The sequence below is a fragment of the Tachypleus tridentatus genome, chromosome 2 (genome assembly GCF_004210375.1).
Source record: "Tachypleus tridentatus isolate NWPU-2018 chromosome 2, ASM421037v1, whole genome shotgun sequence".
Taxonomy (NCBI): domain Eukaryota; kingdom Metazoa; phylum Arthropoda; class Merostomata; order Xiphosura; family Limulidae; genus Tachypleus; species Tachypleus tridentatus.
Genome location: NC_134826.1, coordinates 110,770,017 through 110,797,604, shown reverse-complemented (window position 1 = coordinate 110,797,604; position 27,588 = coordinate 110,770,017). Strand labels below are relative to the sequence as shown.

Sequence of the window (27,588 nt, the reverse complement as noted above, 5' to 3'; positions counted from 1 at the left end):
AACAGTTCACAATAATTACATCCATAAGTTAGTCATGAAATGAAAAGTTTTTCTATGGGCACAAGGAGTGATGATTTTTCATTGTGACAGTATACTGGAAATTTAGGTGGAATTTGAAGTTTTAAGTCCAATTCCATCAAAAACTCCAATGTGTTCCAAGGTGCATATTTGTAAATGGCAAAAAGCCTACCTGCGTAGGTAGCTTTACAGTTATCCACATGTATATTTATATACGACCTTTAAATATGAAAGAAAAGTAAAATGTTTTTAGTCTTAAAAAGTTACTGACACAAAGGGATAATTTGAAAACATATATAGTTTAACTTGAGAGTTAAAAGACCTGAGTAGCTTATTGAGTTGGATTTTCAAAAAACTTTGTTTTCCAAGGTAAAGAATAACAAGTATTAGAAGTAATTTGGAATGTCATTGGATATATTATTGAATGGAGTTTTTTCTTCGTAAAAAGTTGTGTGTCAAATTTTCAAGTAAAGATAGAGGATATCTATTTTTCATTAAGATGTTCTAAAGAACATAAATTGTTTTTCATATTGTTTTGAATGCAAATATAATCCAAGAAAATCAAATAAGGCCATTTGAAGAAAAGTTAAAATAAATTTAGTTTGAACAATATTTGGCAAAAACTTTCAAAACATGTTAACAAAAAATTTTAAAAAATTCTGCAAATGGAGGTGTTAAATTCATTGTTTTGTTTTTGAGCCTGAAAAGAAGGAAAATTTGTCATGATTTTCAACATCACAGGTGAATTTATTAGGGTTTTGATAGTTTATGTGGTTAAGTAATTTGCTGTGTTCTTGGTTAGAGAAGTAAGAATGGATCATTACATCTTTTTTTTGTACATCAGTGTAAGTAATGTAACACAAAAGTTTTAGGGTTTTCCACATTCCCACTTGCAAGACCTCAATTCAGAGGATGTCAACAGCTAAAAGATGAAGAACTTAATGGGAGATATGACAAAAAATCAAGTATCCTAACCTGAAGAAGAATAAACCAGTTAAATGAGGTGTATAGCCTTACATGTCAAAAGTGAAAGGTATAAAACTATCCTGTAACTGATAGTAGTATAAACGAGAAGTAAAAGAAGAGTTTAAACATACTGTCTGAGTTGTAAAGTCTGGAACCTGAGATCAAAAAGAGTGAAACTAGGTGTTCAAAGATGTTAGAAAGGTAGTATTAAAAGAATTAAAAAAAACATCCCGAGAGTAAATACTTTCATTTCTTTGGATGGAAGAAATTACAGAGGTGGTGTCTAAATGGATCATGATAATAAGACCAAATTGATGAGTCAAGAGGATAATGGCAAGCAAAGTGAATAGCCAAAGTCTCAAGGACATTGATATAGAGAAAACTGGACTGCAAATCTATATATATAAATTTTTTAACTGGATCCCAACTTGTAATTGAAGAGTGATATGATCTATACCACTGGAATCATAATAAAAAAGTAAGCAACAGCAAAGTGGAAAAACATTTTTCTTCAACTGAAGAAGCTCAAGTGGCAAAACCACAGATTCAGAATGATGGAATAGTGTATGCACTACTCAATCAAAAGAAACAGAAATTATGAATATTCACCTTCACTCCCCAACCAAGTGGGTAAGGAACCTTCCACTTACCCCTGAAATTATGTGGAGGATGTGGAACAACTGTCCTTAACCAAGGACCCAAGATGGGATCAGTCCACATTCAGAATTATGAGAAGACAGTTAACTTCCTTTGATTAATAATATATGGACCCATTATTGATAAAAAATGAAGGGCTACACTGAATCCAACTATTCAGAAGAGTGACAAACCTGAACTGCTATTATGAGTAGGATCCTACATAGGCTGGTGCCTCTCCTATCAACATATGGGAAAAAAAGCATCCAGGGACCCATGCAGGAGGGCCTTCAACTTCACCCTCTTCTCCAGAATTAAAAGAATTCACTCAAACACTCTGGAGGAAAAGCTTTTGTTCATTACTCCAGTAACTTGCAGCTGAGTGGGGGAAGGATTCCCTTGCTCCACTAGTAGAGTTTAGAAGAGTAATGATGTATGACAGGGAATTCTGCAGAACAAAGCAACAGTTAAATCAAGATTCCTAAATTTTTAAAAGCAAACCAACCCTGATTTATTCAATTCATTACAGGTAGGGAAGAGTAGGATCCCCTTTAGCTTTACTCATGATAGTCCAGCATAGTATGGTAATACCACCTGATGAGCTCCTAGTTTCGACAGAGTCTGTTGCAACAAGTAATAATTATAGTGAAATAGTGGTTCCTAGTGCAAAACTGGATTTATAAAAGCACAACTGTGTGGGCAATGTTTGTCACAGAGTGGGGTCCTGTGAAAACGAGGAAAGGGACCCTGAAATGCATAAATAAAAATATTCACCTCTCTGGGATAATTGAGTAAAAACAGTTAAGATAGCTACAAGATGTAAATAAAACCCTCAGTAGTAGAGACTGTCAAATCAGGCAAATAATGTGATATAAAGGCATTGGGGAGATTCACATACCACTTCACACAGCAACATCTGCAGGCAAATGGACTAGGCTGCTAAGGGCATAGAAAAGAGAGATCTGATTAGATGTGACTCATAGAATTTATCTCACCTTCAAAGAGTTCAGAATAAAGTGTTGTCTTGGATCTCTAAAGGTATAACTGCAGTAAAGACCAGTAAAAGAATTGTGTGTTCTTGTCCCAAAAACATGAAGGTTTTAAGTAATGCTAACATTCTCACAAAGAGAAGTGAATAAGAGTGGTGTTACCTATTCTATAGTGTTTAACAGGAAGAGAGACAGCTGATCCTAACTGAGAGACTGATGACACATTGAAATGGAACAACAATAGATGTCTCAGTCCCAAAAGGGAAGTCTGCCTGGGTTGTATCTAAAAGTCAAATCAGGATGTGATGGTCTAACAACAGAGATGTTGCCAGCAGGAACCAGTCATCAGTGGAATGGTATGTGCACAGTACGATGGAATGAAAGGGATAAGAAAACTTGTACAATACAACAGAACCCATGTTAAGACTATGCAAGTCCAAAGGGAAAAAAAACCTGGAACTGCAGTACCTGATCTTTGTAGGACTCCACCATTAAGGAGCAGTGCAGATAGGAGCTGACAACAACCAAGAAAGACACCTCCAATCCCCAGTAAAAACATCAACACCCACTGAGGAACAAGTAACTTACAAACCTTGGAGAATCTAGGCATTGATATACACAAGGAAGCTTGGCAACTGGACACTAATCTCCTGTCTTCATAGGTCCAAACACCAAAAGGAATAAAAACTCTGTACAACTAAGACAGATTCTCACTATCCCTACACCAACTAGACTCGAATAACCCTAAAACTAAGTTCCAATACATATGAACTTCAGAAAATGGAAAACCTATAGGGTGTGAGGAAAATAGTGGAGAAAATGTGACCTGATCAATCAAGAGTGATTTAAGGACCTGCAGAGCTTCTGAACCAAAGGTTAAGATTACCACATGTTCAGAAATTCTCGGAATTAAGCTCCCACAGCACCTGAAGGCATACAATAATCACTGACACTTATGGTGATTCATCTAAGCAGCGGACACCTTGGACATAGAGAGAATCTAATATGAGTACCAATATACTGAAGAACTAATGTCGAGGATCAGTACTCATAAATAGAGGAAGAACTATGACATCTCTGTAGGAGCTGATAAGGTTTGTGACTCCAACAACCAGGAGAAATATAGAAACCAAAATTTGAACAACATGCACGTTAACAATGAATCCAGCCCATCCTCAAATGAAGCTGATGTTTCCAAGAGTTTTCTAACAAAGTGAAGTAAAAGAAAACAAAACTTTGAAGTTGATTTGTAAGTCCATAGATATGCTTTATCCCATCATGGAATAAAGCTGTATAGGTAAATTACATACTCTGCACCATAATCCCAAAATGTGAGAGTTGGAAAAAAATGTCTTCATCTGGTGGTACACCAAGCAAAATCATGATGTTCTGACAACATATCAAATAAAGCCTAACAATCCCTTCATGTAATGAAGAAGTAAGCCTTCCAGGATGAATCACAATATCCACGTATGGGAAAAAAAACTAAATACTGGCTCCAAACCCTTCAACTATCAAGCATGTTCCAGGCTCAAAATCAATTGAAAAAAAGTCCTAAACATTGCACACTTGAGGAAACAACAGAAAAAAAATGAATCCAAGGTAGCTGAACCTGAAGTGACTTCCTTTTTGTTTTTGATAGGTCATTTAAAGACCATTGTGATGATCATTGATTGGAACAGCATTTGTGAGGTAAAAAGTTGTTTTGTTAGAGTGAAGCAACTTTGGGCAATTTGTTGCATCCATCACAGGAAATCAAACCCTGGGTCCCTGCTGTGCATGTTCATAAACTCACCACTGCCCCACAGTAGGGCTCAAAACCTAACAGACTGAAATAATGCACAAGAAAGAATGAATATAAAGTCACTCCAAAATATCGAGAGCCACCCTCATAGCCCTTCAGAGGACCACCAAAAATCTGAATATATGTCCTCATCTCACAACAATTTAAGATTACTGACAGTTTAAGATGAGAATTTGATTTCATTTGAGGTTACTCTAAAACCTCCTAAGTAAGATTCAGTAAAACATTATAACTTGTGTGTTATTTTCCCTAAGCTAACTCTATACCAAGTTGATCAATTTGACTGATCATGTAACCACCATACAAAAATAGTAAATAAAGTTACTGTATACTTTTTTCTTTCCGCAATGATTTTGAATTGTAATACGAAACTATATTTGTTTATTCTAAACATTTTTAAACTTGTAACAGTATGCTTCTGTTAATATTTAAATTTTATTATTTTGTTGTCCAATGAACCATGTTTAACTAACAGAAGCCCCCCACAAACTGTAATCCAATGTGCAGTTGTGTAGCTAATATTACACAACAAAATTACTTAATGCACAGGTTACTGTCAATTGCATGTGAGCATACCTTGTAAAAAATCTATCATTGTTATTCTTTATGTTACCTAATCAAGCATTTGCATTAAAATGTTATATGTTATTTTCTTTTACCAAACTCTATATGACTGACCAACATTAAACTTTGAACATAACTCAGTAAAAGCTTGCAACACATGCAGAAAAAAATGCCTTCAATTAGAATGAAAGGTAGTATGGAAAAGAATACAAAAAGGTATCAGTGTAGTCCAATCACACTGGAACTCTGTCACTAATGGTGTGCTCAGTACTTGAGTCTTTGCTTTTTTTTTTAATTATATTATTGGTAGCAATAAAAGCATAATCAACAATATTTATAGACAATATCACACTTTTGGATTTTTGGACTTTTACAGGCTGGATAATTTTTCTCAGTTCCCTGAGTATATAAATTCTCCTTTTGCAAATTTCCCAACTTTTCCAGGTTCTTATAAATTTCTGGCCAATCTATGTGTAATACTGCACCATAGAAAAATAGCAACAAGTATACAGTATAAATGTTGTCACACAAGTTGCACAGAACAGAATCTAAAATTCTGAAATGTACAAAAAACAATAACTTCATTCACTCACCTTCTCTCTGAGCCACCAGCATAGAAAGCTTGTCCTTCATCATCTTTATCATCACTTTCTGTCTTTATTAGACTGGAGAGAGTTACAAATCTAAAATATGAAAAGAGTGATATACCTGTAATAATGCTATTAAACCTAACACAAAGTATTGGGTGCAGTGCAACACATACAATATTTACACAGGAAGAGAAATTTCATATATGAAGTAATAATATTTTGTGTCATGTCTGTATCACTAAAATTTACAGTTTAAGCTATTTAAGTTAAACTTCTCTTTATACAACATCCATTTATCTAATACTGGGTTTCCATTAGTAAAATGAAACACTCAATAAATACTGTAATTGTCCTTTTTTAATTATATAAGCTACTTTTAAAGGAAAACTATTTTTTATAAATCAGTGATAGAAATTTATTATTATGTATTCCTATACAGTGATTTTTTTTTTATGAAATCTAACTAAAACTGTAATTTTTAACTTGCTGTGGTATAGAATTTGTTGTCCAATATGATCAAATGTGCTTTATTTGACCACAATTAAACTATTTATATTGCTTTTGGTTGCTCAATTCCCAAATAAAGAAAAAAAATATTCTTTTCATTGTATAAAAAAATTTAATAATGTTTAAATTATAAGAGTTAAAAAAGAAAACATAACAAAGTATGCTTCGAGTACTAAGGTATTGACTGAAAAGTATCCAGCAACAGCATACTATGCTGCATATGCATACCATCTCTATACTTTGAATTACTGCACATTTTTGCAGAAATTGCAAGTGATACAATTTGAAAAAATTACAAAGGAACCTATTTCAAGTTTGTGAATTTATTATGAACTTATAATAGTGAATTAATATTTGGATATAGTTCTAATTACGTTTGACAGTTATCTGTTGGTTGGTATAAAATATTTTCATGCTATCACTTGCTATACATAATAAACCTAAGGTTTCATAACATTCATAAATTTCTCTTTACAGAAGCAGATCTCAAGTAAAAGATAAAACTTAAGGGATAAATAAATCTCTGAATAGTCCATTTTAAAAAACACCATAATTATATATACTTACTAAAGATAATGTGAAAAAAATCTAGTTACTCTATTCAGAAATGGAAAGCATGAATGTATAGTATACTTATAATACACTTGTTTTAAAGATATCCTAGATTATAGCATTTTGAAAACATTAGAAAAAAAGATAGCTTACATAAATGAGTTTGTACTATTCCATGCAATAGTTAAATTCAGAGTATTTGCTTTTTTCATTTTAGACTAAAATAATTATCTTGAATATGTTATCACAATAAATAATGTGTAATGTCATTTATGTAAAATCAATTATAATAGGACAGGTCAAAAACCATGTCATCACATTTGTTGACTTGCATTCAGAATTTTATTGAATTACTATTTTACAAATTTATGTCAGTAAGTTTGGTATAAAATTGTAAATTATAATTCAAATTTTCAAATGATACATTAGTTACTGTCTTAATGTAAAATTAAATATTAAAAGAATGCACCTAAACATCAATTTTTGTGAGTCACGTGGTACGCTGAATGCAGCACTGGTTCAAATTAGATGTTTGTGATGTTAAAAGTCTATAGTGTTGTATGAATTAGGGCCTCAAAATATGAATATTGATAAAATAAGAACCTCATATCTTTTAATTTGCTGAAATATGGCTTATACATTGAATCAAATAGTGTGGCCCAGTTTATCTCTTTCTATTTTTGGAAATGGTCCTCTATATACACTTACTTCAATATACGACATGTGAAAAGCCAATCGACAGATTAGAATGTCACCATTGTGGTTCTCTCAGTTATTTTAATCTGTTAGAAGGTGTCTTTGTTCTTGAAATCAAGATTTCAAAGAGGTAGGTTGTTTCTTTAGTTTGCTCGAAATTTCATATTATTTTTAGATCTATGTATAGCTTAGTCATTAAGCTTGATAAATAATGGAATTCTATAGTATCAATATAGTAATTAATGATTTTTTTGGTTTTTCAACTGTATATATAAAAAACCTAAAAAATACATTTCACTTCACATCCTCCAACTGAAAAATGTTAAAAGACTTAGGAACCTATATTAAGCAGCAGCCAAGTTTAAAGTTCATAGCTAGAAGAGATAACTGTCTGTTTTACTTCTTTATTTACTGTTTTATATTTTAAGAAAAATAAGTTTAATAAGTTATTTATAAATAGTAATAATCTATATAGATATAACGTGTAAAAATTGAAATTTGAAAACAAATCTTCAGTAAAAACACTTCATTAAAGAAAATCTGATTTTTTTTGCACAAAACACTTCAACATTTACTAAAGTCTACCAAATTTTGTGAGATACACACACTGTACCAAATGTTATAAATACTTAACATGCACAAATGTATATTATGCCTAGCCCATCATGAGAGAGTTAATGGCTGTAAGCTATGAAATTTATTCAAATCACAAACTTAATTTCTTTTAGGGACATGCATAGGGTCAATCAAATTTTAAGATATTAATCAACTAGAAAAATACACAACAAAACTATTACTATGTATTAACCAGCATAAAAGTTGTACATTCTTCATTATATTTGTCAACATTGCAAGAACAATGTTGAAATATTTTGCTGGATATACTAACAGGGACACACATCACTCAATATGTATTCAAATTAAAAACAAGATATATAAAGGTAACATTTTTGTATACTGAAAATATATTTCTGGCAAACTTACCTTCACTTTATCTCATCAAAAGTTTTTCTTCTCTGCCCACATAAATATTGCTACAGCCTTTATCACACTGTATGCCCCATAACAGGTTAAATTTTATGATTCCCTTAACCTATGTCAATGTACCCCTATCTCAGCTCCATGTATAAACTTCATGTTATTTCTTCTTATCCACCTTTCTAGACAATCCAGATTAGCAAACCAAGAGTGGCCAATTTATGGGAAGAAAGGGTAAGAAGAAAAGTATTATCAGAAATACATTTTTGGTATAGGAAAATGTTGACTTCTGAAATATAACTCAAATTTCAGCTAAGAATCCAACAATGACAAGGTGGAGGGGCCAGTGAGGGCAAGATCCACACAGAAAGAGTCTATGTAGAAAAGAGGTGCAAGAAAATAAGATATAGTAATAGCAAACTACTGGATTACACACTACTTCTGCAACAGATATGTTTTTGCCAAGACAACATGAAATCTAATTATTGGGAGGTAAAAGCCAACAGACTGACCACAGAGGCAAAATCCAAACACTTTCAGAAAAATATAAATTTGTCCAGGTCCCAACCATGAAGATAAGGTTCCATGCCTTCTCATTTGAATTATGGGGTTCAAGAACCACTTTGTGTTGGGTCTCCTTTATTAATGTGATATTACTGGAACCCAACCTGAAAGTTACAGAATGTTACATGTTTAGCCACTAGAATTATGAAGACAAGGAAACAAAACAAAAGAGAAAAAATTTTTGCCCCAACCTAAAGAAACATAAAATGCAATTTATATATGCAAAAACGGCTCGTTTGGGCTGAGAAAACACTTTACATAGAAGAGCGAAGAAGGTCGAAACGTTGTTCGCTCTTCTATGTAAAGTGTTTTCAGCTCAAACAGCCGCTTTTCATATATATTTCTCAACAAGTGGGTTTCTCGTCATCACTGATTATAAAATGCAATTAATAAAACTAAGAAATCCAAACCCTTCTTTGCGTGTTCTGGATGTTTCGTCTCGAGATGACGCTTGAATTTTGATGGTTTCATTGACTCTGTACTCAGGACAGCATGGCACAAAACACACTGTGGTTTCTCGATGCCTTCGTTGACGAGCACAGTGGTGAAGCCAATGTTGAGGTAGCATTCTGAATATCTGCGCCCGTTTAGCCATGGACACAACTCACCTCTACTGCTTACTTATCTCCTTGTTAAAATAAAATAAAAATGTTGAATAATGAACGCTTTGGCAACTATAGATCTTACACTGACTACTTGTGGGGGGTGCAGGTAGAGTAATGATGGGGTAAGTATTGGGAGGGAAGGGGCGTGGCCAGTCAGCGATTCGTCATCCACCAATCAGCAACGGACATGTGACTCATGTGTCGACAGCGAGCACACACACACTTATATGCAAAAGCGGCTCGTTTGGGCTGAAAACACTTTACATAGAAGAGCGAACAACGTTTCGACCTTCTTCGGTCAAGGTCGAAACGTTGTTCGCTCTTCTATGTAAAGTGTTTTCTCAGCCCAAACGAGCCGTTTTTGCATATATATTTCTCAACAAGTGGGTTTCTCGTCATCACTGATTATAAAATGCAATTAATAAAACTAAGAATTGCAATACATGTAAAGTCTCACATAACTTGAAGAAACAGAGGTTACATGGCCTAGGATAACAAAGAGCAATCCTAGTCCTCCACCATGAGAGGAAACACCTCCTGTCCCCAAAATTACAAGAAGGTGGAACAACCTAAGACACATGAATTGATGTTCTGCATGCAGAATTATGAGGAAACAACAACCACAGAACACACAACTGGATAGTGAAGAGTCATCTCTGTATGGAACAGCCACAACAGAGATAGTGCCAGAGCACACAGATTTAGCTTCAGTGTCAGTGAGCCAATTCCAGCAAATATGGCCTAGTATCCATAAAAACTGGATGGAAGCAGATGTTAAAGAGAAATGGCCCATTCAATTTTGAATATCGACAAGAACAGGGTGAGAACTAATATGAAGCGATGCCAGGGCCAGAACAGAACTAAGTCAGTCAGTATAAATAGTGCAACTGGAGGACTGCTTAGCTTCTATGTGATCCACGGCAAGAGAAATGGCATACAGTGTAGCAGTGAATGCAGAAACTGTAGATGGGATTCTGCACATAACCACCAAACCATGGCAGAGCCCACAGAGTCACCTGATTTCAAATCATCTATATAAATAGGAATGAAAGGGTGGTTCGAAAGTTGTTCAGCAAATAACAGACAGTACTCTCAATTGGTAGTATCTGCTTTTCTCAGATGACTTAAAGAAAGGTCACATTTGGGGACTGCAATAAGCCATGGTGGAATGGACTGTCCAGTGGATACAGCAGTGTTATCCAAGGACAGACACAATTCATTCAACTGCACCTGGATACGAAGGCCAAAAGGAGAAATAGCAGATTTTCTGTTCTGAAAAATCATGGTCCACCAAAGAAGAAAAACACAACTCCAGGTGGGATGCTTTAGTAAGGAATGAAGTTTCAAAGCCTACAGTAAAGATAGTTGCAAACCACAGAGGTATAGAGGAGGTAAATGAGATTCAGTGTATAAGCTCTGAACAGGAAGAAAGCAATCAAATATCATTTCATAACCTCAAAATTACAAAAACTGATATACAATTTAAAACAGAAATCCACCAAAAAATAACCCATGCTGGACAATACATTCCTTGGAACTCAGCACATGAAACAAAACAAAAACTCAACATACTAAGAAACCAAATAAACAAGGCCATAAAACTATGCTCACCAGATAAAATTAATGATGAATTAGGCAAAATAAAACAATACTTCATCAACATCAACAAGTGTCGTCCACAAACCATTGATAACATTATACGCACATACCTAGACAAAAAGCAAAATTAACTAACAAAAGTAAATATGCCCCACGATTTAAAAAATCACAAAAACCATATATTGCTGCATACCATATAATTCTAACATCAGCAGAAAAATAACCAACATTTGGCAAAAACTGGTAACAAAATATGACATTCCAGTTAATACCAAATTTATTTAAAAACCAGGCACAAAACTAAGGTTTATATCATGTAAAAACTACACTGAAAAACACAACACCAACATTATTTACAAAATACAATGTGATAACATAACTACCATGACTTCTATATTGGAGAAACAAGTAGAAAAGTGGAAACCAGATTCAAAGAACACAAAAAGTCATATTCACACGATTTCAAACACTGAAAATCAAATAAACACAATATAACCATAAAAAACAGCCAAATACTAAATAAAAAAATAAGCATAAACATACTCAAAATTAAAGAAGCCTTACTTATACAACAACTCAAGCCCAAAAGAAACCAATACAAAGGAACACATTTATACTCATATTAATATATATAATCAAACATCTAAGCACACCCTCCACATTCATACACTAAAATACACAATCGCCTTCAAACATGTGGTCAGCTATTGTTCAGTTACTTCTTTCTTTCTTTGTGAACCTGACGATGACCGAAGAAGGTCGAAATGATGTTTGCTCATCTACACAGTGCTTTCTCTACTCATATTAGCCGCTTTTACATACATAATTTTCTCTACAAGTGGGTTTTCTCGTCATCACGGAAGAAAAAAGAAAGGTTGTGATGAGAGAGCATACGCTCTATGGAGCGACTCCTCCTATCAATATCAGCACTTCCCCAGAGTGGATGATGTCCATTAAAGTCTCCCAGGGTTAAAAATGGAGATGGCAACTGTTCAATGAGAGCATCAAGGTCTGATTGATCATAGATCTCTCCAGGAGAGAGGTAGAGAGAACAAACAGTGATGGTGTGACCCAAGGAAACAAGAATGGCTACAGCCTCCAAGGGTGTGTCAAGTAGCAAAAACAGGGTGGGCACATGCTGATCAACGAACAGTGCCACCCTTCCATGCATTGATCCATCACACAGTCTGTCATTTCTGTACAAAGAAAACTGTCAAAAGGTGACTGTATTGGCAGGTTTCAGAAATGTTTGCTGTAAGGAAAGACATACAGGATGGTAGGAAGCAATCAGTATTTTGAGGTCAACCAGATTAGAACGTCAACCTCGACAGTTCCATTGTATAAAGGTGGCCATTTTTACTTATGTGTAGGCAAATTGGGTGTAGAACCCTTTTGTTTACGACCATGCCTTTTTTTTTTTTACTGTCTTTATTCAAGGGAGGTCTATTGACCTCCATGGATCCTGCCCTAAGTCGATTGGGCAGGTCTTTGCTGTTGGAAGAGGATTACAGCAACTGAGGATATGAACGATTGATTGTTTTGTATCTTGTGGTGGGAGAAGAAGATGTAGCTGAGGAAATGTCTGTACTCGGAACTACAGGAAGTGGATCTTGGGGACAGAGATGGGTGTTAAAGTTGATTCATCAACTTTTTAACCATGGACATCAAATAAACTTTTCATTTGGTTTGAGAACGATTATTTTGGAGACACCGAAAAATCCGTCTGCATTCCCAGTGTGGTATTGGAACGAAGTGCAGCAGCATACATCTGAGATGAAATGGTGGACAGCAACCTTTGAGCCTCAGTGTGAGTAATGTCTTGAATCATTTTCTATCACTGCACCTCTTTTTTTTACAACCATTTAGGGCAAGAACGAAAGTAGGACAGGTGAGAGCCATTGCAATTGATGCAATGAGGGTCCATTCCACACTCATAGGCATTGTGATCCTTTGCTACCACAATAAGCACATGTCAAGGAATTATGGCATGACCAAATCGCTTACTCTGAAAACAACTGAGAAGGTTTGGAATGTATGGCCGTACCCTGCAATTAAAATAACCTGCCTTGGTTGTGGCAGGTGAATATGGTAATATAAATGTCAGAATGAGAACATTGGTCAGCATCGTAATTCCATCTTTGTGAGTGGATATATGCCTCACTGCAGAAACTCCATGGGTGGAGAAAGCAGCGAGAATGTCTGACTCGGGAATCTTCTTCAAATTCCTCTCAGCAATAACTCCTCGTGATGAATTCAAAGTAGCATGAGGTGTAACCTCAATAGGTATATCCCCAATTGCCTTTGAATGCAAGAGGAGTTCACTGTGTTGAGATGTGGATGTTTCCATCAATATGTCACCAGAGAAAAGCTTCTTTACTGACTGTAAAGAGCCAATGAGTCCCTCTGGTGCCTTGTAAATGAAAAAGGGAGACATCTGCCCTAAAGGTTTGTCTGAAAGAAAATGTAGTACAAGAATATGATGCACAGGTGTTACAGACATTGAAGATTGCTGCTCAGAATCTTCAACATGTGGTCGTTTACCAATGGTATGTTTTTCAATATTTTATTTGAGTTTTTATTTGGAGAATCAATAATAAAAAAAGAATTTTTTGGTGCCCACTGACCCCACCCACCATGGGAACATACTACAATGCCAAGGTTTTGTGAGCACTATACCCAAACATAAGATACAATGTTCACAACACCCATTTAGAACATCCAACATTGGTACTTCATTGACCCTAGTAAAAGTGGACCAGCCAAGTGACCCTAGGGGGCCACCCCAATGCTGCCCGTCTACAGAAATTCAAGGCCAAAGTGGTGAATTAGGCTCAGACCCCTCAACCACCAGGATCCTTTTCTCCCCTTTATGGGTCACCATGTACAGCAAATATGTGGGTGGATGTTTAGATCCCAGAGAAGGTAAACTGAAAGAACAGAACCTTCCCTGGGAGTTCCCTCACCACATACAGAAATCAACACTGAAGGGTAAACAAGAAGAATAAGGCATGGCAGCACCTTCTCTCAATTGCTCAGCAAATCTCTGAGCGTGTATAACAATGTATGGCAAAGGTGGAAAGAATAGGTAATCAGCCAAATGACTTTTCCCCATCATAGAAGCAAAAGAGCCATAAACCAAAATAGAAATGCTCAAGACATTACAAATTTAATGTACTAGTTGCAGAAATGAGATGTCTAAGGCTTGTGATGAGGTGTCTAAGCAAAGTAATTAGCCAGTAAAGTAGAGTTCAAATTCTCCCCACTCTGCCTTTGACCTCCCAAAGTTCAGCTTCTGAGCTGAAAAGAGAAAAAACATCACAACTCATGTACACTCAACATATGAGAGATTGGACATCCTCAACAGAAAGAGGGCCTTCCCCTAATGTCCAGGCAAAACTAAACTTGATTTATGGCAGAGTAGGAGCAATATGAGACTCTATGTTAGAGACAAATATAAGAATTCATACCTAATATGGTTGTTTTTTTTTTTTTTATGGTAAGTAGAGAAAATTGACAATAAACTCTAAAACTAAATAAAACAGGCCAAAATAAAATCATCCAAAGCAAATTAAAACTTCTGATTCTATCTTCAATATAGTGGGGTTAAGTGCTGGAGTAAGTGAGGTAAGATTCACACCAATGCTTAGATTGGCAGTGAGAACCTTTCACCACTTTTGTGGGAATAGGTATGCTTCAGAATTTAAAATTATTAAATGATCATAATTCAAAATACATATTGAATGAAATTTTTAATCAACATCATGGAGAAGGTTTATTAGCAGAAACATGGAGAACACTGCTGTATAGTTTTATATACACAGTAGGTGCTATGCAGAAAGGATGTCCAACTACATTGACATTTTTGAAGATTTCTTCACATATTTTAAGTATCTAATTTAAGACAAGAACTGGAACATTTGTTTCTTATAATGGTTTAAAGAAACTTTAATTTATTTTTCCTTCACTTCTTACTATGTTGGTACAAGTTTTAAATACACCATAATTTTATTGATTTAAATGCACATTCTACAACTTTACACACCTAGATGAAGATGATCCACTTGCTGCAGATGCTGGTTTGGATGAGATGTCTTTGTTTAACTCATCTAGTTCTTCCACAACTGGGTGTCCAAGTCCATCAGTCTCTTTAGTTAAATAATCTGGTTCTACAACAACTGGGTCTCCTAAGTCATCAGTTTCTTCATAGAAACTTGAAAGTGCAAACTAAATGATAACAATAAAAAGGAATGCTTAAAAGGAATAAAATGTGCAAATAGGAAACAAAATTATGAATACTAATACAAAAGTTATTTCAAATGAAAGAAATAAGCATATTAAATGAAACTATAAAACAAGTTAAAGAATCAAAAACTTGGCTAAAATCCAAAACAAAGCAATAACGTTTTTATTTCAAATTACTTTTTCATATAAAGTGTTAAATATATTAATTCATGGATAAAGAGGAGGTGGGATTCAAGCAATAATAACACAATTATTCTAAAGAACATCAAATTCAAAATTCTTTAAGAGTACTTAATATTAACAACAAGGCAGTTAGTGGAATCTGTTAACCAGTTAATCATCAGGCTTGTTTATCAATTATATTCAATTAACTGATTATTCTCACAGGAGACTGATCGTAGGATGATCAGTCAGCTCCGGTTTTTAAAATATCCTTTATTTAATGTTATAAACAACTTCTACAGTTAGCATTTAAACATATTTTGGCCACTTTGTCTTTAAAATATGCAGTGATCTTTCACTGAACTTGGGTACATCATATAATTGATAATTAAAAAACATTTTACAGTTTCTGATAACAGAAATGTTTTTATTTAGAACTGTTAGATATATACAACTTTTTAAGTGTAATGTGAGTGTCTTTATTTAGATGATGCAAGTATTCCTCCAGTGATAAAGTTATTTTTAGAAACAGTAGTTTATTGCATGTTTGTTCATGTAACTTTTTTAATATGTTGTGTACTTCAACTGTTGTGAATTAGTTATTGTTGTTACTAGAATCTTAAACAATTATCTCATCATCCTGCATATTATTATATCATAATAATTCATAGAGTGTGGAACATTCTAGTCCTCATATAATTAAAAACAGCTGGTGTAGATAGAGAATGCACTTGTAGAGGAGCGAACAATGTTTCAACCTTCTTCGGTCATTGTCAGGTTCACAAAGAAAGAAAGGGTTACATCCCAAAAGTTGGTTACAGAAACTGAAGGAAGTGTAGAAGAAAGACCCTTAACTATAGAAACTCTGCAGCAATGCCTAGCAATGTTGAGCACAAGACATTAAGAAAGAAATATATAGAATGCAGGACCAAAAGAGCATTGTACCAGATCTATCAAAACAGTTCTGATGGTTAGTTAAACAAATCATACTACCAAAAGCATACTTAAGTGAAGAAGCTGATTTGTGAAATGATTGTAAGAGGACACTTAGGAGTAAAGAAAATGGCAGGCAGAATCACAAGCAACTTCTATTAGCCAGGAGTCATTGATTATGTTACTGCATTCTGCAGCTCATATGGCATCTGCTAAAAAACAGTAACTAGATGAAAGTTGGGTAAGGTGCGACTGGATGAGATGCTTCTCATAGAAGAGCCACTCAGCAAAATAACTACAGACTTGACTAAACCAGTAGCACCTTTATCTGACAAAGGCAATCAGTATGAGATGAAAGTGAGTAGTAAAAGCCATCCTTTATGTGTTCTGGAGAGTAGGCTTTCCAAATGAAGTCCTGAGTGACAGAAAAACCACTTTATCTAAGAAATTATGCATGAAATGTGCAAATTAATCAACACTAAGCAAATTTTTAGCACCCTATACAATCCCAGATGTAAGGGACTTTATGAGAGAGTCAATAGAATCTTAGAGAGTATGTTGATGATGTGTCAACATAGACCATGTGACTAGGGTAGGTACCTACAGGCATTATTATTTGTTTATCAAAAACTATCACAAACAAATAATTTTCACATTTTGAGTTACTGTAATAAAGAACAGTACAAGATCCAATTTAGATATTGAAAGACCTGTATTCAGGAGAAGAAGAGTTAAAAGTTAGAAACACATCTCAGTATGTATTAAGACCTCAGAAACCAACTCAATGAGACCTATCAACTCATTTGGAAAATTCTGTATACGGCTCAAAACAGTCAGAAACACTTCAATGACAAGGTCAAGATTTGAAATTTCAAGGCCAGATGGAATCTCTTGAGTTTTGTTAACCACAAACAACAGTAAACTCACCTTGCAGTGAAAACAGCCTTTTGAAGTGCAGGACGTTGTCAGCTGAATGAAATATAAGGTACAAGTGGAAGAAAGACCAAGATCTACCACATCCATTAGTTGAAGAGAGTATTTCAAGAGAAAAAAAAGACCTAATGGGTGCAGCTACTGAGGTACAAATGTACACTGCAGGTAGAGCTGTTATAGATGCAGAACCAGAATATTGCGACTGTCATAGAAAATGAAGACCTACTAGATCTAAGACCACTGGGTGAAGATGAAACATACAAAACTGTCAATATCAGTGAAGAACTGACCAATAAACAGAAGATAAAGTTACAAGATCTATTGTACCAGTATGCAATACCTTTGTAATTACACCAGGTAAAACAGACCTCATGCAACACAAGAGCAAGATCACAACCATAGATCCAGCCAAGGTGAATCCCTAGCAGATACCCTATGTGATGAGAGAACTGATCAAACATGAAATCATGGTAATGTTAGAAGCTAGAAACACTGAGTCATTTAATTCAGCCTGCTCTCACCAGTCATAATCATGAAGGAAAGGTACAGCTCAAACTGTTTACCCATAAAGAATCTATAGTGTATATTTTTCAAGTGAAATTATCACAGGTTGTATTGTAATAGCAAGAGTAGAAAATAATTAGCCTTGTCAGTTGTGTTTTAAAGTAACTGAACTAACCTGTGTAGATTTTGACAAAAAAAAAAAAAAAATTTATAGCTCTGGATTCAACTGTGGTAACCAACATTTGTATGAATGTCCGATTTGTTTTATATATTATTTTAAAACAAGTGTATTGTGTGCGGTTTGCTTGTTATTAAAATTTATTGAAAACAATTTCAAAGACACCTATTGTAAAGAACTTGTCCCATATATAAAACTTGACAAAAGAGATCATGATACCAATTTTTACATGTTGTTTCAATAGGAGAAATATGAAAATAATATTTAATTAAAACCTTGAATTAAAATATTTTACTGTCACCTATTGCATTCACTGAACTTCTTTGATGTCTTCTCATGAAATAAAATTTTGCAAACTCTCACACACACAAATATAATTTATTATACAAAATTTTTTAAAAACTAAAAGAACATTTAAAGAAACTTCAAAAAATTATCAGTCTCTTGTCATTTGTATTCTAAAGACAACTGCTATGGATATTAAACTTTAATTTGAAAAGTTTTAATACTCATAGCAGCCATCTTGAGAATACATTCTTTCTTCAAGTGGGTTTCTCGTCATCACAAATTTCTTGTCATTTGTTACCAAGTGTTTCGAATTTCCCATTGATTGCCTTTTGAGCTCTTAACAAGAAAAAAATTTCATTAACCATAAATTATTGCTGAGGCCATTTTATTTACTCCATCAAGATGTGAAAAGTCTAATTATCTTTCTGTCCAAGAACATTTAAGCTTTCTTTATAGCTATTTCCCCACCTGTGTTTCATCAGTAAATTATCATAAAAGGGTGGCACCAAAACCTGTTCAAAAACAAATTGGAAAAAGTCAAGGGAAACACTTGAAAACCAAGAACATATTATCAAGTAATGATGGTTCCTTAGCACAAATAAAAGTAATCTTCATAATAAGTAGATAAATATTTAACAACTGTGATATGAGCCCAAAAAATATGGGGTTTTTGTTGTTGATAAAGAAATGCTAACCCAATGCATTTTGTTTGTTTTTACTTATACCTCTGTGATAATTCTTATTGGTTTAAATGCAGGCATTTGATAGTTTTTTCATTAAATCAATGTTTCTATTCATGACCAGGTCAAGAAAAATGTGGAAGGAAACTCTCAGAGCATTTAACATGCAAATGCAAGCATCATCATTGTGGAGTATGCTTCAAATAGAGCCATTTTTGTTGTTCATATGACAGATTATTTCCTGCAGTTAAAATATCTTGAAATCTTGGTGTGAAACATCCAGTTAATCCTCTGGTAATTTAGAAATGGACACAAAAGTATGTTATAAAATTGACTCAGATGGTGGGGGAAGTCAAAGAAACACTACCTCTTTATGAAGCAGAATGCACCCTTGAATCGTAGAATCAGTTTTATGACAGGAAAGCATAGAGAAGATAAAGAAGAAAAGAGAAGCATAATAGTGGAAATATCAATGTGCATGCTGTTGGATATACAAGACTTTCTACTGTATGTAAGTGTTAATATTTAGCTTATATTTTGACTTAATATTTAATTACTGTTCAGTTTTTAAGACAGAAGTGTTGAAGATGGATTGTTTTGATAGCATCAGTTGTGACAACTTTCATTATATCACTCTGTATAAATCATACATTGTGATGTCCAGGCATCACTAATATTGTTGGTCCAGTTACTCAAATCTTCAGAATTTTTCTAATCAGGTTAAGTACTGTATTTTACACCTTGTAAGATGCAATTTTCTTCTTTATAAATACCTTGAAAAATCACCATGCTTTTTCCAAGACAAAAGTGATGGGTTAAGGCAAGAGGTTAGCTTAGGGTCTACTCAAAACAGCCTCTCATACAAGTCAAAATATCACTACTTACCAATTAAAAGTATTTTCAACAGCATAAAACATTCAATTTTAATAATGTGGTTGATATATTGTGAGGAATATGATGTATTTGACAGTATTTACTCAGTAGGTTGAAAAACGTCAAGGCTACATCAAAGTGTTGCTTGCCGAGTCAAAATATTTGTTTCTTAGAATTGTCTTTCCAAAATTAGGGTGCGTCTTCCACGATGTAGCATCTTACAAGGCATAAAATATAGTAAGTATTGTTACCTTACACCATTGCTCATGTACTTCAGAGAAAGTTTAAGGCCTCATTTTGGAAATGTATAAATATAGGCAACCAAGCAAGCACAAGTCAAGTGAAGTAAGTGCAATTTAGTATATATATATATATATATATATAAAAAAAGCAAATATAAAAAAAAATTAGGCAGTGCGTAAGTAATCAACCACAACAGGTGAGATTTAAAAGCGAGTTTTACAGTTTAATAAAGATAAGGAGAATAATTTGTCTTGTCAAAGAGTGTTCCAAAGTAATTAAACCCATCTCTGTAAACTTTAAAGAAATGGAGACAATTATCTGGAGTTCAGAATACAACTATGGTAACTCACAGGGTAATGCACGGAATAGCATAAGTAAATTATTTACAGATGCTATTGTGACAAGAGTAGAGAAAGACAGTTCATCTTGTCAATTGGATTTTTAAAGTAATTGAATCATCCTAAGTAGACTTTTAACATGGAAAGAATTATTTTAGAGTTTGAGGTAAAACTGTGATATCCATAGTGTGACTTGTTTTGAATATTTTTTAAAGTCATACACTGTTGTTCTTGAAAACATTATTCTTACAATGTATTACAAAACCTATAACTTGAAATACAAGTAATAGCATTCTGTGGGTTTCTCCCTACAAATTTCCACAATACTACTAAAACTAATGAATTTTTCCAGAGAAAATAAACATTATTTCATGACACTGATTACAAGTCAGAAAACTACTGAATACAGTAGCAACTAGTAAGTTACTAGTATGTACACATTAACATAAATTACATATACTTAATTACTTGGATTAATTTTATCATTTTATATATACACTAAACTATTACACTTTCTAGGTGATCAGTCACATGGTAGGGATCTAAAATTTAGACAGTCAACTACATGAATACTTAGTTGCATCATTACTGTACAAATGGATAATAAACTTACCTGTATATGCTACTTCACTTGTCAGAGGTAGAGAAGAATAAGATCATTATGGGAATAAAATAAGTCACTGTTTTCTACACAACAATATTCTAGTGAAGTATGCAAACAAATTTTAAATTTGAATCAGCAAAATGTCTGTTCCACACATCTCTATTACACATTTCTTTGTCACTGCATTACTTTGCATTTTTAAGACATATTTTTGTAAGAAATGAATAGAATGTACAAGTTCTCTTTTATTCCTTAAGCACTCATAATATTCAGTACATGACTGTGTAAAGTATGTTACAATGATAAGCATTGCCTTAACTGTCTCTACATTCAGACCTAAGTAAACCTAGGCTTCTCACTACAAACAAATGGAACTTTAAAGAGAATTTTGCTGCATGAGAATATGTGTTACAACAATGAGCAACTGAAGTAGACCTATTAAATTAATAATTACAAATAATAATTATAACAATATAGTGGTTCATAATATGCATTGCAAAAGCTTTTCAATTCAAAATTTATTATACAGTCAACTTTTTGCAACTGAAGTAGACCAATTAAATTAATAATTATTATAAATAATAATTACAACAATTTCCTTACACAAACAAGTCCACAATATAGTGGTTCATAATATGTATTGCAAAAGTTTTTCAATTCAAAATTGATTATGATGTCAACTTTTTGCCTGACATAATTTTATGTTCTCATCAAAGATATGTTCTTTGGATAAGTTCATCATAAAATTTGTTCATGCAAGTAAGAGAGAAAATAAATTTCACAAGATTTCATGAAAATTTGATAAAAACCTTACTAAATATTATCCAGTTTTAGCTGAAAACCAAATTTTTATACTTAGATTTCTTTTTCTATTATTTTATTTAAGTACTAGAATTTTTCAGATTTTCTTGTGTTGGTTTTTTGAGAGGACATTAAACACTTCATATTAGAATGCCATTTTTTATGGTTGATTAGAAAAGATATATTCCATAAATCTAGTAAATTTTAACCTGAATAATTTTCATTAATATACAGGGCGTTCAGAAAGTCACTGTGCAATTTTGTCTGTTAATAAATATATAACTGCACAGTGACTTTCCTAACACTCTGTATTTCATTCAATACTTTATTTTACTAACTGCTTTAGGCGAAGACTTCATTGGTGACCTAAGTTTGAGTTTTTATAATTGGCAAAACACAAGTTAGCTACCATTTGTATTAAAAATATTCTAGTTTGAGATCAATTTTTTACAGACAAAAATATAGCTTCTTTTCAATAAATAAGTTATAGTTATGTGCATTATTTTTTTATATAATAAACTTAATAACATTCTTTGAAAAGGATCTCAATCATCAGAATATTTTGCTGTTGCATACTGTACTCACAAGCCCTAACTGAGCTCGCTCGATGTCTTGTCATAGATGAGTATTTCTGTATCTTCCAAAGAAACATACATTTAGACAAAAACATTTTCATAACATAAGAACTAGAGGTATTGTATAAAAATTATATTATATGGTTTGTTCCTAAGTCTTCTAAACTTAACCTTAGATTATTTTTCTTCCTTACAGGAGATATATTGGTCTTGTCACTTTCCATCAGAACCATAAATTACTTCTTGTGTAATTTGTTCACTCTACATTGTTGTAAGTAGTTTACAATGTGATCTATTCAGTATCAAGTGGTATTTAAACTATCTCAATAGCTCAGAGTTATCCTTATTTCTGAAGATATGATTTATAACCATCTCATTTTGTTGCAATATATCAATAATACACATCAAATTGTAGTCACATTGATTAAAATTTATGGATTACTCAAGATTATCTCCATATCATGAATATTCTAAATTGTTCCAAAATATTCTAAATAATCTTAGAACCTTCCAATTATTCTGATTTATTATAATGGAATATTCTAGAATATTAATTTAAATCAGTGACATAGATGATGAAAGGACCAGTAAATTACTTAACTTTGCAGCCAATATTAAGGTCTTGGATGTCACTAGCTATGAAGAGGATTTAGACCATTTTGTGAGTTGAGCAAGTAAATAGCAAATTGGTTTTAAGTGTAATAAATGCAAGATAATGCATCTAGGTTGTCATAATTTGAATTACAAATAAAAATTGGATGGAAATAGCTTTAACAGTGTGAGAAAGGAAAGATATCTTGGTGTAATGACTTATCCTTCTCTTAAGTCATCCAAGCAGTGTCCTGTTGCTAGTGGAAGGACAAATAGAATTTTTATTATATCTACAGAAATATTGAATATAAGTTTAAATATGTTATAATTTCATTGTAAAGGCCACTGATTTTGAATATTGTATCCCATTTTGGATTCCTTACCTCATGAAGGAAAATAAATTATTAGAAAGGGTACAGAAGAGGGTTACTAGGGTTGTGCCTGTGATGGAGGGGCTGAGATCTCTTATTAAATTGTTAAAAAAAAAAAAAAGAGAGATAACAGCAAAAGTAGTAGGACTAAGGGTAAAAAATAAATTTTGGCAGGCCATGAGTCATCTTCAACTAAAAATGTTATTTATCTAATAGGGTGGTTGGCCTCTGGAATTGGTTGCCTTCAAGTGCTGTGGAAGCAGTAAATTTGAGTGAATTTAAGAGAAAGCTTGATAATTATATGAATGACAAGGTCTGGCTTTAAGATTTTTTATTGTTTTAATTTATTTATTTATTTACAAGTTTTGATTTCATTTATAGAATGGAAGGAGGAACAGATTAAGAAGTTCCTTTTTGTTCAAAACACATTGTTATAAGTGAAGTAGAGCAATGAGTTAAAACATGATATAGGACAGATGTGGAAATTTTATCAAAAATAATTTGCTTTTAATTTAATACAGACATGTCTATAAAATGTGCAAATAAAAAACAAGGAAAACTCAAACCTAATTGACTTACAAAGGGCAAATAAAAAGAAAGAAAATCATAAATAAATGCCATAAGTTTAAGCAAAATTAAAGTAATAGAAGAAAGGTAGGTTTGGTTTGTTTTGAATTTTGCACAAAGTTACACAAGGGCTATCTGCACTAGCCATTCCTAATTTAGCAGTGTAAGACTAGAGGGAAGGCAGCTAGTCATCACCACTCACCACCAACTCTTGGGCTACTCTTTTACCAAGGTAGGATTGACCATCACATTATATTGCCCCTATGGCTGAAAAAGCAAGCATGTTTGGTGTGATGGGGATTCGAACCCACAACCCTCAGATTACAGGTGGAGTGCCTTAATTGCCTGACCATGCTGGGCCCAGAAAGATAGAACTTACAGAACTACAGAATGTTACTTTCCAAAAGGGCTTATAACATTAAGATTCTTTTAATATATTTAAAATGTTAGAATAGGAATTGAGTTCGTTATGCTTATGGAAAGATTTTATTGATTATTAAATGGTTGACCTTTTAAATGCTTCCTTATTTTCTGTTTTTATAGACGTTATAAATATTTGTGACTTAGCATTCTATGAAAAATATTGCAGTTAACATAAATCATATAGATATAAGTCACTTAAATGTATGTAGAAAAACTGAGATCACATCAAAAGTAGATAATCACCAAGGCCAGACAATTGAGATTTTAAAGGTGGTCAACAATCAGATATATGAGTATCTTTTTTCTTTTTAGAAGGTTAAGAGAGTGGCCAGTGCCTATAATTGCTTCTGTAACTCCAATATCTAAAGTGAATGATAGTAGTTACTCTGAAAATTATAGGCCACTTAGCCTTATTTCTGTAGTTAAAAAAAAATTCAATCTGATAAAAAAAACTATATACAATCATAAGGATATTATTTATGTGGATAGAAATTGGAAACACAAAGTCTTACTTAATATTACACTAATCCACATGTAATCCATTTGATTTCCATATTTTTCTTGTAATTTTGGTTCAGTTTCTTTTTTTCTGTGCTGAAATAATCTGTATTTTTGTTTAGTTTTATGCATGCTGTAATAGTTCCTTTTGTTAGAGTTGAATTACTAGCAAACAACACTCAAGCACACATGCAAAAGTACATAAAAATAGATAAATCAGTTAAAATTCAGCAATTAGGGTGAAAATGATAATTTACACATGGTTGGTAACAAGAATTCTAAATCACTGTTAAAAAAACAAAAAAGTAGAAGAGTAGGCAGAACATACAGAGAAGTATACCTTAACACACTGCTACTGATTTTATAGTAAGGTGGTTGGATAAGCAAGACCAAATGGAGTCCAGTCAAATTAGATTCTCATTCACTAATGGAGTATTTCAAGAGCAAGTGCTTAGGCTTTTGCTCTTTCTTATTAATATTAATGATACTAACAAGAGAATAATTGGCAAATTAGTAAAATTCACTGCAGATGTTAACTCTTGGATATTTTTACCTGTACTGAGAATGTTGAGGTATTACACAATGACTAGCTTCAGTTGATAAGTAGGACAAACATTTGATAGATGACCTTTAACTATACTATGTGTAAGGTAATACATTTAAATTACTGTAATTTAAATAACGTATATAGATGATAGTCAACTCAACATCATGACTGAAAAAAAAAGCAATACAGTGTTAGTTTACACTAAACATACTTTCACTCAGTTCTTATTAATAACAGTGATGGATAAGTCACAAAAACCACTGAAGCAATACTTTGTTGCTGGTATTAAAGCTAAGAACATTTTAGAATATAATTCTATATATAAAGATTATTAGTGGAAAATAATTAATTATTTCTAAACAGAAAATGCTACTTAGGCTTCTCTTTGAATACTATAAATTTTGGTCTTTTAACCTAACAAAGGATATTAACTTACTGAAAAAGATTCAGAAAACAGTTACCAGAATGATTCCATGGATGAAAATGTTATCTTTTATGGACAGGTTAAGATATTATTTTTTTGAATAAAGGAGGTTAAGAGGTAATGTTTACAAGATTATATGGAGGATGAGCAGGATTAAAGCCTATTATGACTTTGTGCTATATTCTGAAGATAATAGAACAAGAGAAAAAGTTTAAGATTTCTATAAAGAAAAGGATAGGTTAGAATCTTTACCTTTCTTAGGAATGAATAAACAAGGACAGACTTGAAGGAACAAATGATCCTATGTCCATAGTTTTTTTTAACCCCATAGTTAATTTCTGAATTATACTAAGGAATTGGAAAACACCATTTCTACAAAAGTTAAGAATGAATGGCTTCTAGAACTAATAAATGGCAACTATCATACAACCTAGTAAAGAACCTTGGGAGGAGTTTATGATTTTTCAAAAATGTTAACGTCTTTTGATTTTTTTTGTTAGCAAAAAGAGTATTGAAGTTTAGGGATTACTTCAGGAGTCACTGAACTGATAATTTGATCTTGGTTGACAACGTTAAGCAATAAATGTAAATAGTTTATAATAGTTACTATAAAATGCATTTCACATGTACAATAAGTATGCGTTTCAAAATCTGCTCACTTCTAACAGCTTCATGACACAGAGCGCAAATCTCACACATTTTATGCTCAATCAGTCAACTCAGTATAGTCTTTTCATCAGTTAAAATTCATCTAGATAGTGAACTAAACTTTTTCCTTGTAGTTTCATTATTTTTGGCCAATCCATTCTAAATGAAAAATGTAAGTATTTCTACACAAGTCACTTTCACTACTTACACAGTATTATCTGTCTGCAGTGCAGATTTTCAAGATTTCTATATCATGTGCCCTAATACCACTTATGTTTCTCGTTAAAATTTAAAACTTCACTATTACTAGTACATAATCAACCTTGTCGTCAATGTACAATGTTAGTGGTACAAACTATAATAGTATACTATACTAAGGATAGTCTTTGAGATAATTATTAAGAGTTAAGACAAAGTGGAGTTGAAAATATGTACCTTCAATACCAAGAATTAATTTAAGAGTAATAGCAAAATATTATTACTAATACTACTATCTGTATTTTTACGTACATTAACAAACTAATTTAGATGAAACTTTAGTGTGTTAAATATTTTACACACATAAAACACTATAGCCTTACATCTAAATTCCAAGCAGCTGCTTCTAGATAAATGTTTGCTCGATCACAATCTGTACCAGTAACAGAACAAAAATTTTTGATGAGTTCATCTTGTTCCTGTATATTTCCCTCCATTTTGGTATTTCCTCATCCAACAGATGTCGCTTAGTAGATCAATTATATACATATATATATAATTCGTCTACGATAAATATTAAAATATACTAGTCACACACTGACACAGAAGCAAAACTCCTGATTTACAACGACGCTAAAATCAGAGGTTCAGTTCTCCTCTGTGAACACAGCAAATAGTTATATATTGCTTTGTTATAAGAAAATCACACACACACACACAAACAAACAAAATATATAAAGAATGTTTAAGAAATTTCAAATGCAAAACTTTCTGGTAAATTATAAATAGACCAACACATATTCACGATAAAATTTAAAGTACCTAGCAATTATTAAAGAAACAACAATTCATATTCAAAATAATTGTTCTAATATGATAAAATTAAATTTCAAGAATGA

The 27,588-nt window shown here is 32.9% G+C and overlaps 1 protein-coding gene across 1 annotated transcript in view; it reads right to left on the bottom strand.

Annotated features, from left to right (window-relative positions):
• Positions 1–27,228, bottom strand: part of LOC143244838 (NSFL1 cofactor p47-like) — a 55,855-nt gene extending 28,627 nt beyond the window's left edge. The window contains exons 1-3 of the mRNA XM_076490231.1: positions 27,073–27,228; positions 15,111–15,292; positions 5,571–5,660 (exon numbers count right to left, since the gene is read on the bottom strand). Coding sequence (XP_076346346.1) covers positions 5,571–5,660; positions 15,111–15,292; positions 27,073–27,186 — 386 coding nt within the window. The 5' untranslated portion in view covers positions 27,187–27,228. The remainder of the gene's footprint in view (positions 1–5,570; positions 5,661–15,110; positions 15,293–27,072) is intronic.
• Between the last annotated feature and the right edge of the window lie 360 nt (positions 27,229–27,588).